Source organism: Hyalella azteca, unplaced genomic scaffold (genome assembly GCF_000764305.2).
Source record: "Hyalella azteca isolate HAZT.00-mixed unplaced genomic scaffold, Hazt_2.0.2 contig1556, whole genome shotgun sequence".
NCBI classification, from domain to species: Eukaryota; Metazoa; Arthropoda; class Malacostraca; order Amphipoda; family Hyalellidae; genus Hyalella; species Hyalella azteca.
Window position 1 is genome coordinate 225,315 of NW_025931865.1, and position 14,720 is coordinate 240,034.

At 38.3% G+C, this 14,720-nt stretch overlaps 1 protein-coding gene across 1 annotated transcript in view; it reads left to right on the forward strand.

The window, feature by feature from the left end:
- The window catches only part of LOC108677954, a gene marked incomplete at its 3' end in the record, with an annotated part of 43,570 nt that extends 31,282 nt beyond the window's left edge, over nt 1-12,288 (forward strand). The window contains 1 exon segment of the mRNA XM_018166272.1: nt 11,889-12,288. Within this exon segment, the coding sequence (XP_018021761.1) occupies nt 11,889-12,288 (400 nt within the window).
- Between the last annotated feature and the right edge of the window lie 2,432 nt (nt 12,289-14,720).

Consider the following 14,720-nt stretch of genomic DNA (forward strand, 5'->3'; position numbering starts at 1 on the left):
CATCGGGGTGTCCAGGTATTGGAAAAGCATTGGGCATCGAAAATACTTTTATCGTTAAACCGGCCTTTGGAAAAGCCATGATTCGAAGAGATAAATTAATGTCAATAAATAATGGCTATAGCCCTTCCTTGCGTGATGCCCATTGAAGATATTGTTTGTACTATTATTATACTGTCCATACTATTACATGCCGTGTATTATGAATATACCTGCAAAATGTAGTTCTATTTTTCATCCATAATTGTTTTCCATTGGCATACCAGATAGAAGGAATAACTTATTTCAAGCACTACATTGTAATCAGGAACATCTAACATTCGATCCATACATTTTTGATCCATAAATCTATTCCCACTTGTAGGGATCTTAGCTGAATATTCAGGTGTACTTTGGGAAACAGAGGGAGAATAAGAATAATGGTAACTAATGTNATGATTGTCTTTTTCGTGTATATACGTATGTATTTTTTACATAAGGTTATGCATAACCAGTGTATGCATATTACGCTAGAATATACTATACATGCATCACCAGTATATGCATACGGTGCCACTATATACCATACATGCGGTGTCTGCATATGGGGCCAGTATATACTATATGTACGGTGCCAGTGTATGCATATGTTGCCAGTTTATGCATATGGTACCAGTATAATAGTACCAGTATATACTATACATATGGTGCCAGTGCAAACTGAATCATATCTTAGCCTGTAGTCAGCTGGGAATTTCCATGTGTATCTAAGCGACCGCAGCTGGACTCTGGATAAACAAGTAGAATAAATAGCTTAGCAATTCAGTGACTTCTGAAGGCGAGTGAAGGGAATGGGTAGCTTAGCAATTCAGTGAATCCTGAAGGTGAATGAGAGATAGATTGTGCGAGCAAAACTGACTTCAAAAATACGACTCGTCTGAACAACTAACGATGTACTTCTTTTTTTCTTATGATTGTCAATCGAATTAATGGTCTGGAAGTTATTTCTGCAGGTTATAACGGGAATAAACGAAAATAACTATTCTCATTATTTTCCCTTCTATGCAATGGAGTAAAAGCGTATCCATTCCCACTGAAAAATTCAGTAGTGAATGCCATTTATTCAAATGAATCAAATAATCCGGATTTACGAAAATGACTTGTAACATAGAACAACAAATAAACTCTACATATTTATGCGGTGAATCTTGGCCCACGAGCTCTTCCTTAAAACTGCCCTCGCTCAAAAAAATACACTGACCAGTGAGGACTTTACGGTGAATATACTCGTTGCCACGCCCAGTAATTTGTATCAGTAGCGGGAACACCAATACAGAAAGTTTCTTACATCAATCGCTAAACAGCTACTGATTTCTACTTAGATGATATCAATCCAGAGGCATGTTCGGAGATCGGCACTAATCTGTACTAATTAACCCACACTAATCTGCATCATTGCCCACATCAGCGTTTGTTTGGGATACAGGAGAGGGAACGCGTCATCCGCAAATGCCTCCCTTCACTATCACTCCCTCTTCCTTTGCATGTCGTCAAAGGAAAAACATGAATGTGTTTCCTTGCAAAACATTGGCTGGCATTGAGTCCGACTCTGTTATGGCTGACAAGGTCAGCTTAGTTCATCCGGCACGTGCACTTAATACTCTGTTTTGTTCTGAGAATTTTAGCTTTTTTTTATTTTTTATTTTTTTTCGTGACCATTTTCACCTTCAATTTTTCGGTGAAATTTTATACAGGGTATAACATAAGAAATAAGAATTTTAAAGGCAAAGCACCTGTCACTACATTGACCATGACATGATTGTATTAAAACTTTTTAAATTTGCGTGTGGTGAAATAACATGATTCATTTCTTTCCTTTAAAATTGATGGCTAAGGGGTGATTGAATCAAACTCATTTCATAATTATTTCAATCAATTGGACACTCGACCGTATTTCTTACAAACTCATCACGTGGAGCTTGCCTCTCAATGCCAATGCCAATCATAATTGTTAATTAAGAATGATATCCTAATTTCGGACCGCCAACGCCAATCATTGCGCCGATGCCGACTGAATGACCATAACGAGCACTCGACAAAAACAAGCTTCGAAAATCTCAACATAATTTATTAGGAGTATAATATTTATGATGTTCATCTTGATATTACTTGCGAATGTACGAATTCTGCATCAAGATTAAAGAATTATATATTTCAAATTGAAAAATCTCTTTGCTTATGTGAACCATTACTTATTTATGCAATTCAATAACAGTCATTTATTTTTAATCATTTAATTGACATTCATATGTATGAAGCATTCATTATATTGATAAACAAAGCACAATTTAAATTGTAATTATCTCTTGAAACAACTTCGGCTCGTCGCAATCGCTTCAATTTGATGAAAAATTATTCGAATTTTTGAAAGCTACTTTAAAATTGGAGAAACATGTCGCGTACGAACGGTTGCTTTCAGCCTCCCACTCCTCATGTTCCGGCTTTACTGAACTTTCTCAAGCGGCCATCAAGTAATCCATGTCAATAAGCCATTAATAAATCACTTCTACCCACAAGTGCTTGTTAAAAGTTTCCTTAAAGAATTAACCGACTCAATAAATTGACGTGCCTCCATCATTGCGCTGTGCATAGCACTCAGATCTTCTACTGTTTGCAACTGGACGATATTCTACTAAAATTCTCAGGCAAAAGGTATGAAATAATATTAAATTTAATTTTGAAATTATTGTCATAGTTACGTGTTGATTTTTTCATGGATAGGTTGTAATATTTTTCATTTGTATCTTTGTCAATAGGGACTGAAGACCATGCAGGTCGAATTTCGCATGTAACACCAGCACGCTAAACCGAACCGTGATACTGGAATTTATTTACGAGATCCGAGCTAAACATTTTTTTAATCTTTCAGGCACCTCCAAGAAAATCCTTATACAAAAGAGTCAAGTCGCAAGATAAAAGAAATGGAATCTGTCTGCAGGCGGCATCAGAGCGAATTATATATGACTTAAAAATGAATAACGGATATGGAGTATTATTTATGGACGCATAAGCCAAATCTCCGTATTTCCCCAGATAAGTTGGATTCTGTGAAACATTAATTAAGGTGGAGGTCGTGTCAAACGCTATTGCTTCAGGCATACGCTACACTTCAACGGTTTTATTTTCTTTATAAAAAGGATGAGAAGTGCATGGAACGAAGGCATCGAATCACCGAAAAGTTTTCTCAACATTATATCTATTTTATTTTGATTCATCATTTCATCTGGGCATCATTATAGCTAGGTTTTCTCATATAAGGTTAATATTAGTATGTTTTCAGTATATTTATATTTTCAATTAGCACACATTTTGACTGAAAAATGTAAGTACTGTTGTTAGCCTTCGTTCTAAAGTGTATCAAATCAATAACTCACTAAAGAATGTTAATCACAATGAACTCTCCAATACTAATTCATGAAGATGGAAGAAAAGTAAAGACGGTGCAACATAGATCGCATTATTCCGTCTATTTATCTACCCCATTTCGGCTGCGACGTACTGTTTATGCAAATTTTATCAGCTACCTTGAATGGGATGAAGAATTAGTTAGAAATTCAATAAAACCTCACGTCATGAAATATTGAGAACTTAAGCTACACAGGAAAGAGAGAAACTACATAAGGAATTTGAATGGTTCATCACAATCTTCAATTCAGAGAGCACATGGGACCAATTTTTGCTCGATGACTCACTTCTTGCTTAACCCTTCCTAGCCTCCCGGGGCAGAGATAAAGAATTTCTAGCAAAACTTTAATGCTTTGGGTTGGACAAATTATGTGTGTTTTAAAGTCTGTAACGAAAGGCATTATTAGGGGGAGAATCGATCTTCGGCCTTACCATATCTCCATATTAAACACGCTATTGCTAGAATATGAAAGTGAAATTGGAACGAGTATTAATGTCACTCGTTCGCTTGAACCACAAATTACAAAGAAATTTTTAAAAGGGAATAAAATTCCACAAAACCTCATAGTACTTATAGAAAACGTATGGACTTTATAAATAAATAATACACTGTGATTTTCTCTTCATTTTAGAATTTTAGAAGTGACAATGGAGCTGGATTCCAAAAAGTTTTTTATAAAGTTATTATGAAATTTTGTGGAATTTTCTTTGCTTTTAAATGTCTTGAAATTACAACGGCATTAGAGTACGAAATTGGTTTCGCTATAAACATGCATAATTTTTATTTAAAAGCCGTTACGATCGTCTGTGTTCCAATTTTTCTAATGTGTAAGCTTCATTGTGACACATCTCNGTTTTCTTTCAAATGAATTTCTGAAGAATTTTATTCGTCCGAATCTGTAGTTTACATCTGCTAGATGTTGTCTATATGTTGTTTTACGTTGCATTGCAAGTATTTTTGTCCGTATCATTACTGCAGAAATGACGGGACATTGCAATAAAGCCACTTACGTTCTTACATCAGAATTGTCGGTATTTTCGTAGCGAAATTGAGTAACATTTCGCCGTGTTATTTTCAAGTAAATGATGATGGTACGGTCGTGCTCTGGTTGCAAGCTGCAAGTATAACATGAACCAAATATAGAGGATTGAGCTCAGCTCTGTGGACGGAATATTCCGACATTACGACGTTATATTTTCATTGAGTTAGATGGTCTTGGAACGTTCCATTTGTGAGCTCAGTTACCATTCCAGAGTCGGTAATGGCAGAGACTTCCAGGCAACGTTCCAACTTGCGTGATGTTGGAACTCGCAGCACTCGACCGCTCGCATGAGTTCAGCATTGCAGATTTGCTGTATTTTAATGCCTGTTGTAATATTATGGAGTGATATTCCTAAATTATTCGCAGATATTTTTCCGTAGTGGTTATTCAGTAATAATGATTCGTTTATAAAAGTTAATTTAAGGTTTCATGAGCATTTAATATTATCGAGGACACTCAACAAAGAAACTTACGTGTAACCAAAGACGCTGACGATGAGCGAGCCTAGCCAGCGCAGGAGTTGCTATGAGATGCAAAGCGCGGCAAGCGTGGTGCTCACTTCCACATAGGCCTGCCATGCTAGGCCTTACGAGGATCTCGAAAGATTATCAAATTTTGCGCGTGCTGCCCCGCATGAAATATGCCTCTAAAAATATTCAGTGAGGCAAGGAAACATGCCCGCCTACCACTCACCGATGGTATCACAATCCATACTCTTACCTGACACACATCTAAGATAAGGCTCTCCTAAACTATATATTCGGGGCAGAAATATTCTGTGCGGGAATATTTGTTACAGAATTTGTACTTCAAAGCCTCCAGCGTCAGCGGCGCGAAAATTGAATTCCTTGTATTCTAAACGGATACGAGGCCTCGTGTTAGTGAACGCACCGTCTGAAAACTTCGAAATATTATTAAAGGATATATTTCGCCAATCAAACGATGGTTTGCCAATATTGCCTGTACCCGCGACCAGAACGATGTTGTTGAGTTTGTATTAGAGCATTTTGAGGCAGCCTCTTGGCATTCATAAGACGGGGCAGCTCTTGCAGCGTCTTCAGTAGAAGTGGAGTGCCCTCTAAGAGATCAGCAGATGAGGCTGCTATACGGCACAACTTGTGCAAAGTTCTGACCCAACTTGTGTCCTGTTCAGGTCCAACTTGTGTTCTGTTCAGACCTTGTGTCCTGTTTAGACCATCTTGCGTCCTGTTCAGACCCAACTTGTGTAAGTTCAGACCCTTTACTTGCAGCGCACTGAACTTGTCACATAAAACAGACCATCCGGAAAATATGGACCGCCCCGCAAGAACACTACATAGTCTTGCAGGGGCGCCGACCCCTTCACAGCTCCTGCTCTCATCCTTGTCTCATCCTGGGCGCTCGATACGTGGACATATTCACTAAAGCCTTGTGACAGTATAACGACTTTTTTGTTCGTGATCTCCGCGACTTTTGAGTTAAAGAAAAGTTATATTATATTCGTATTTAACCTACAATACTATGATGATTGTCAAAAACAAATGATTATTAAAACACAATTATTGTAAAATTATTTATTGTTGATATAATTATTATACTCGTACTTTATTTCTGCACTGCACGTCCAACTCTCACTCTCGAAAAATTATTTATGTAAAATTCTCCACTGCTCTTTGCTGAAGAAAGTTGATGCTTTAATTAATCTATATTTTCTACCAAAACATGAAACGAAATTGCATTAATTGGAAGGCTGAACCGAACTTTGGAATATCAGGATCCTATATATCAATTTTCAGAAAACTAATTTTTAATGATCAGATCAAAATATCAGCGATAGGGGCTAACTATCTATTGATTATATTTATTATAATTGTTGTCGTTTGAGATTACTGCCGCTAATTCCGAAGGCACGCACGTAAATATAGTTGCTGAAACATTAATTTTTACTTTTTTATTACATTTTTGAGGCCATAAAATTTTGGTTTTGGGAAGTTTGAAATGCTATGGCAGTGTATCTCGGCAATGTTGCAATACTCAGTGAACATCTCAATTTGTGAATAAATTACCAATGCTGGGTCAGTCTGAATCGGAGGTACAGAACGAAACAGATGTCTGACAACAACCCCCTTCGATCCTGATATATTGTGTTATTCATTCAAAGATTGAAATATATTCAGAAAATTTAAAAAAATACAGGATGTTGAAATTAGAGGGAAGACGCTGGTGAAGAATAGTCACGGCGCGTCGAGGACATAAATGAATGGCCAAAAAGATGAACGACCTAAGACCGCTGCACCATTGCAGACGGAAAAGTTTTAGGACAAGTTTACAGATATTTTAAACAATACTGGGGAATACTAAACTCTATCAAGTATATTTTCAAATCACGGGCCTCGAATTATCTCGCATTTGAAGTTTGAAAAATTGAGCCTATTATATGGAGTAAATGATTTGACGTTCTATTTATACATGCACTTCATTGATAATAAAGTGCTTGTGAAATTCATCACCTGTTTGAAATGCCGTAGGGTATAGCAATAAACATAGAAAATCATCATGTGCAATATATTCTCAGGCCTGCAGTAAAGGATTTACAGCGTCCGAAGCTTAATTACGAAGCTTAGTGAGCAGCGAGAGGCTCTTCAAACTTTGTAGGAGGATAATCTCGCCGAGCGCCAGCCTGCAATTCACCAAGTCACCATTTATTAAAGTTTTAAAGTTATGAGCATAAACACATCACCTGGCCATCTGTCTAAACTTTGCTCATCAATCGGGTGATTCTTGTCCAGCAAATTACCTCGTTTTATGTGTGGGCGGCGTGCGCGCGTCGTGATCCAAATTCTTTATCGAAGTATTTTCATAAGGACAGAGGCAAGTGCATCCTTTATTTTTTTATTCTCACATAAATGATAAATAAAATATTAATAAATTGTGGCCAGTTATTCATGAAATTAATAAATTATTTCGATCTATTCTTAGTAATTTCATCATTTTCATCAGTGTAACTTCTAGTTCTCAGGAAATCATGCATTTTTCAAAAAATACTGTTACAAAAAAAATTGTTACAAAAGTCAATAACATTCAACCTCGAAGGAAATACAAAGAACTATTGAAGCATTAGACGATTAGTTAACAACAGTGCAGCGTTGCAGGCTTCGTCTGAATGACCCGCTGGCAAATAGACATGTGAATTTATTTATGGTATCAACAGTCTGCACTAGCACCCATTGTTGCTTTCATCGCTCATGCGATAAGTGCTCTCCAAGCGCTACTTTACTCCTTATTTTGTACTTTATAGCACGCGGAATTTGGAGCTTGTTAGCTTGAATTGTAGGCAGTTGAGCAAGAAATTCAGACTACCATCCTTCAAAAATCATGCCTTACTCGACGTTGGCTGCGTGTCAATTACCCTAAACTGATTACCGTTATTACCCTAAATTAGTTACCTTTATTACCCTAAATTATGCCTTGTCTCAGGCCATCCATGCTTGATGGCGCTTCATTTACTGTATTAGAAGCCCTGGCCAGCTCATCGCTATACACGCACCGTCAAAAACCAAGCAATATATATTTTTTTTTACCCTGAGTTCGATGGGGAATTGTTGGCTTCCGGTCACATCGGTCGTAAAACTCATTGCCGGCTTAGGGTAATATTTCATTGAAATTCCATGCCGCTGCCTCGTTCATATTGGTTGGCATTCTTCGGAAGTCATCGGCGCTTGGGGAACGTGGTAAAAATTCACGCTTCTTTTGAGGTCTTCGATTTAATCATATTTAATGCCCTAAAATTTAATGGAGACATAGTAATATTTTTTTATAGAGTAATTTAATGCCAAATAGCCTTCGCTGATCTAAGTGATTTTTCTTTGGGGGTGAGTTTAGAAAAATATTGCAACCGCAATTTTTTTAAGAAAACACCGCAAAAACCTGTTTTTGACATCGGCTGAAGAATCTGTGATGAAAATGTGATGATATTTCTATGCGTATGTATGTATCAAGTGAGTAACGATAAATAAAAAAATTAATTCAGTATTTATTGCAGCCAAATAATGTGGATAGTTTAAATCTTTATACAAAATAATTTCAAAGTCTAATAATTCAACGTAGTTCATTGGACATTATTTGAATCTTCTGATGAGTGATGAGACTCCAGCCACCCAGCGTTGACTTGCCACTGCTCGTGTGCTGGAGTGTGAGTGGTGCCACCCAGCGCCACTTTAGGCTTGCCACTCCCCGAAAGTCAAATTTTTTTCTTTAAAAGCACTACTCCAACGATTGAATTTAAGCTTTAAAGAAAACGAAGCGATGAAAGAACGACTTTTGGATTTTACAGAAACATGGAACAATACTGTGGGAGCTTAGCCCATATATGAAAGTGTGGGCAATGATATTTTTGAAAAATATGACGACATAAAAAGTTGCGAACAATTACTATGATGGAACAATGGCTGGTGAATGATGGAAAAATGGCTGAATTTGGAACAATGGCTGAATTTTTAAGAATGGCTAATGCTTATTGCAAACTGGCAAAAAATATCATGTAGAATGCATATATATACAATTTTTTCTCACTCAATGATCGAGGTTTTCAATATTAAAACCACTGTCTGCAGGCCACCCAAACTTTCTAGTCTATTCCCGGTGTCTCCAGACATAATTTTAACCTACGTCGAGAGTCTGCAATCATAAGTCTGTAGACCCAACGTCTATTAAGGCTAAAGTCTCTTGACGTACTAAGTCTTGAGCTTGTAAATCAAAGTTTGAACAAAAATGACGAGATCCAATCAAAGATTTTCGTTTGCCGTCGTTCAATTCTTTGAACTCCAAAAGGGCAGGAGGGAAGAATCACTGTCATCTCTTAAATTCCACGTTATCAAGACGAGCTGAATTTGATGGGTGCTAATGATAACATATTAGCACGAATATGACGAAGAAGTGAACATACGTGTTTGTTCCCGCAGAGTTCGTGCTAAAGATAATGTGAAGGATTTCCGTCCAATTAGGAAGCGCTTCTGCGTTGTAAAGCAAGCATAATTTACTTTGCTTGTTGTGAATGCTTATGAAGGGAAACAGCGGTGAAAGCTACGTTCCTTTTTCGACAAATACCAACAGCAACAGGTTTACCGGTTTATGTTAACGAGACATTGGAGCATTTTTAAATTTATTAATTGTTAAAACATGTGAGCTCAGCATTGTTCACAGTGGGAGGCCTATAAATAATTTAATCATTGCTAAACTAAAGCGAAATCCAGGCATAATTGAATAAACAAGTTTCATTTTCTGCGTGGGTGAAATTTAAGTTCAAACTTAAGTGAATGTTCTAATTTAAATATTCGATTTGAACTTTTGGAATGAATTTATTTGGAGTTCAAATTCGAGGTAAAATAAGGGTTCAAGTTAAAGATCAACTCAAGTGACCTAAATCAACGTCGAGACAAATGAGGTCCAATGCAATTATCGAAGAGACGAGCCTGCCATCGAACTCAGAGATTTTCGATGAGAACCTCGCCACCTGAGAACTGTTGACGAACTCTCGACAGGTTCTGACGGCATCTTCAGGCGACGAGCAGATCCCTGGCAAGCGAGAAGCTCGGCGAACTGAAGCCTTAAATATTACCAGAATATAGAACCTTGTCGTGCGAAAGCCGCGTCCATCGGGACGTGCACGAGGGAAATACTTGACGAAGAGACGATTGAAAATCGTCATGGGAATGGAGTGGGAACCTTGGAGTGTGAGAACGATGGGACCTTGGCGCTATTGTAGAGGTCTTAAATTGAATGTTATTTAAATTTAGGTATTAGGCTTATATTTATTAAATGTGCTGTCAATTTAGGATTAGTATCAGAATGTTTTAGAGAGTGCTGGAACTGTGATCAGAGATTATATAGGGATATAAATAGGTATCAGTAAGAACGTGGACTTGAAGAGGAAGACATCGATCGTCATGTATCGTATGGAACGTAGCTCCTTGAACTAAGACTGTTAATTACCTGTTTACTACGTGAACATGTGCTACGTGCCCCATTTTATGCAGAAAGTCTGTATTAATGATTGATGTGCAAGAAAGTATTTCAATATGACTATTAGCTTCGCCTGGGAACAGAACCTGCCACTATACCCACGACACTCAATGAAATCGTGCGTTGGCAAGTGGGACCTTGCGTGTGGGATGCGTGGGCCGTTCGAGTTATGGGCAATTAGCAATCGAGCGAGCAAAGCCTTGGTATAGGATGCGTGCAAGTAGAATATTGGCTGTGAAATTCGCTCAATTTGGTACTTAATACTGTGTGTGATTCAAGTACCATTAGCTACGTACAAATTCAAATAAGGAAATCTTAGTATTGGACCTATAGACTTTAAATTTTTCACAATTCCTATATTCAAATTTTGTGAATTGGGCCTGTTAATCATAGGTATTATGTAAACTGTTTTATTACCCCAAAACGTGTAATAGCCTTAATAAAATACTTGAATCTCCAGTATGTGAAAGTCAACTATATTTTATAAGTTGGTCAAGGCTTCAGTTTGTGTTTCTCCAGCAGAAATATTCACCGGAACATCATAGCCAGACGCGCAATTTTCAGCAGAATTTCTCCCTTTTCACATTAATCATTCGTAACTCAAGTACGTAATGAGAAAGCCAATGTCTCCGACCATCAATCTCTCCTGGCCCAAATAAATTATAGCAAGATCAAACGAGAAATATTCCTAATTGGAATACGTATTAGTCAATATTCCAGAACCAAAGCTCACGCCACTCTCTGATGTTCCTTTGCTTGTCTTTCATTAAGACTCATGAAAAAATAGCTCTATTCCTTCACAGTTAATGATGCTGGATGCCGTTAAAATAAGCCATCACACTCTCTACCTGATCTCCGCAACACATGGGCAATCATAGTCTTTTAAGGACATGATATAAATTTGAAGAGATTAAGCTTCATGTCTATATAGGGCGGGTATGATACATGCTAGTGAAGCATTAAGCGGATATAAATTGCAGGTTTTTTTTCCATGTATTAGCTAGAATGACTCACATGAAAGATTTGTTAAAAATATTTAGTTGATTGATTAACGCAATCATAAAATAGCTAATTACATGAATGACGTTGAAAGTCTCGTTTGCTAAGAAGAAATTCATCGTTTCGTGGTACTCTTTTCTCATTGCTAATAGGCAAGCTTGTCATTTCCGTGATTTCTTTTTAAATATCCTCAATTTAAATTAGACCAAAATTGTGGAGAAAACACAATTTTAGGAGTGGAAATTCGCATGTTCCTTGCTTGTTTATTATTTGATACCAGCGACTAATCCATTACATGCATGCACACTAACGAAATATTTCTCACGTATAATGTGAAAACGTTTTTTCTCTTTGTCGTCTAGAGTGTCGCTGCAATTGGTTTATTTTTCCTTGTTATTGCTGCAGAAGGACGACTGTGGACGACATTCACAGGCTCGGGCCAAATCTCCAAAGGCCCCGGCAACACCGCGGCTGAGGCCCTCGTCAAATGGCCTGTCAACAACAGGCTGGGCCCCAATACGGTGCCCAGGGGCTCCTACACAACCCTTCTCTCCCTTCAAAACCAAACCGGAGGCTTTACGTCTCTTGTAAACATGACGTCGAACGTCAATATTAACGACGTTGAGGTGAACATGGATGAAAATGACGGCACTTGGAGGCGTCCGATCGCCGGGGTGCGCGAGCTGCGCGCCAGCGCCAGTCAGGACAACAGATTTGTGAGCAAAAACAACAGCGTCGTGACAGCACAGGTGGCATCCACTGCCATCCTGCACTGCCGCACTAGCAGTGCCACCGGGGGACTGGTGAGTGGCAGAGCTGATTGGCACCACCAAGAGCCTGGTGAGTGGCATGACTGAGTGGCACCACCAAGGGCCTGGTGAGTGGCAGGGCTGGGTGGTGCCATCGGGAGGCAGGTGAGTGTCAAAGCTGGGTAGTCCTACCGAGGAACTGATTAGTGGCAAGACTGGGTAGTAGCTGCTTGAGGACAGGTGGGAGGCAGTTGGAGTTATCGCTCGCCAGTACTTGCATCACTGGTGAGATGTGAGTACAGACGTTTGGTAGCCGAGTGATTGTGATTACAATCACTCGGTATAAAAAAAGTACAATCGAGTGATTGTGAGTACAGACGTGTCGCCTATAGCAGACTTTTGGTAGCTGAGATAACATCCTGCACTCATACATTGCAACGCACAGCCTAAACTGACCAGGGTAAAGAATTTTAAAAATCACTACGTTGAAATACTTATATTATGCTTATGGTGTTTTGTTATCTACTTGAATTGATAAGGTAATTTTTTAAGTACATTTTCATGACTTGTTATTGAAAACATTGCGAAGCGTACATTGATCCTGTCTTTCATTAACTCTTGGGATAGTGCATATTACAATACACCCAACCAAGTTCATATTTATTAACTACATCCCAAAGCGTTTGCTTGGCTTTGCTTACAATTTAAGCCACAACTCAGCAATTATGTTCAGGTGAAGCCATTTAACTAAGCCTGATAATCCTATTCATTTCTGTAATCATCAGTAAATCCGCCGAGCTTTCAAAAGCCGACTCCAAAATTGCAGATTCTTCATAAAAAGCAATTATTGGTGTCCGATACAAGCTACGAACTACCGCCCTCTTCCCTGTTAACGGCTTACGGCCACTATTTGCACTGTACCAAATCATGGCCGGCTTATGGGTGGCCAACGGAAGGCCGATAGCCGGCCAGTTTCACTACGACTCCTATTTTACGTGGCGTTGTATGGCTCGCGGCGTCTTGGCTTATAAGGCCGCTGACGTTATGAATTACTTCGTATGCTAAGTATTCCAAGAATAATAAATGTAAACTTAACAAAACTTTCCGCAAATAAATGAACAGTTAGTAATATTTAAAATATATTGGTCAATTCTAGAAACCACTGAAATATGTGAACATTGTGTCGTGAACATGGAGAGAACAATGTGGCAATAAAATTGAAATATAGTTTTTTGAAAGTATACGTACAACCATTTACAGACCAATTTCGAAAGTTATATTTAAACTCGAACTGTTGATGACTAACAATTCTCATATTCTTACCAAGTATCAATTACTACATGAAAAGAATTTGTAGCAACATTGCATAAGCTTTCCATGCATTCTAAAGTTCGTGCTGTTGGAAGTTAGTGCTTGAGTAGCGGGGCTATATAAATTTGGTTCTTAAACTCAGGTAGAGATAGTTTTGTTGCTCAATGAACAATATATGCACTGGCGAATTACCGTTTCTCACTATTCGACCCCTTCATGATCTCAATCATCTCCGACCACTCGACTTTTCCACGATACGATCTCAATCACCTCCGATCACTCGATCCCTCCACGATCTCAATCACCTCCCACAACTCGATCCCTCCGCAATCTCAAACATATCCGACCATTCGATCCCTTCAGGGTCAAATCACCTGCAACCATTTTCCGATCACGACATGTGTATAAGGATGATCGTACGATTCATATTCATGATAATCACCCAATATCTCGCAAAGACCCCGACAACACAGACCTCTTCCTCTTCAGAATGTCATCACAAGCCGGTTTTATCAAGGGCATGATCGCAAGAATGGCGCTCTTTAATTTTGTCCTTGGCTCACATAATGAAACTTGTTTGCTCATTCCCTGATATTTACGTGAGAACTTGTGGCCCTACACCAAACGGTTATTGGCTGAATGTATTACCTACACGACCTTCACGCTTTTCCAGGATTAAATTAATTCACGGACCGGAGCGCTGGATGATCACATATTAGTTGGGTCCGGCAGTTCATATTAATAAAGGTGTTTTTTTCAACCCTATTCGTTTCCTCCAGCGCCAATGCATTGTTAATATTGTTGCTCACTAACAAAACGCATTTTAACTGTAATATACTAATTATTTTCGGTTGTGATTCAACTCTATAAACGCAACTATGTGTATTATAAATAGTCCCTATTTGCATAAATAAAATTATATTTAACGGAAACAATGTGACTTGATCAGCACTTGATCATCGTAATTAAACGCTACAATATTATAGCAAGGATTAGAGAACGGATAAGAAAAAGGATGCGAGAAAGGACAAGATAAGGGACCAGCATAGACGAGGAGCAACTGTGGTTATCGTAAATTAACTTGACCAAGACCTTATATCGTGACTTGGTAGCGCACAGATCACATTTTTTACGGTATTAAATACACAGTTCTTTAGAGCTCACTTTATAAATTAAA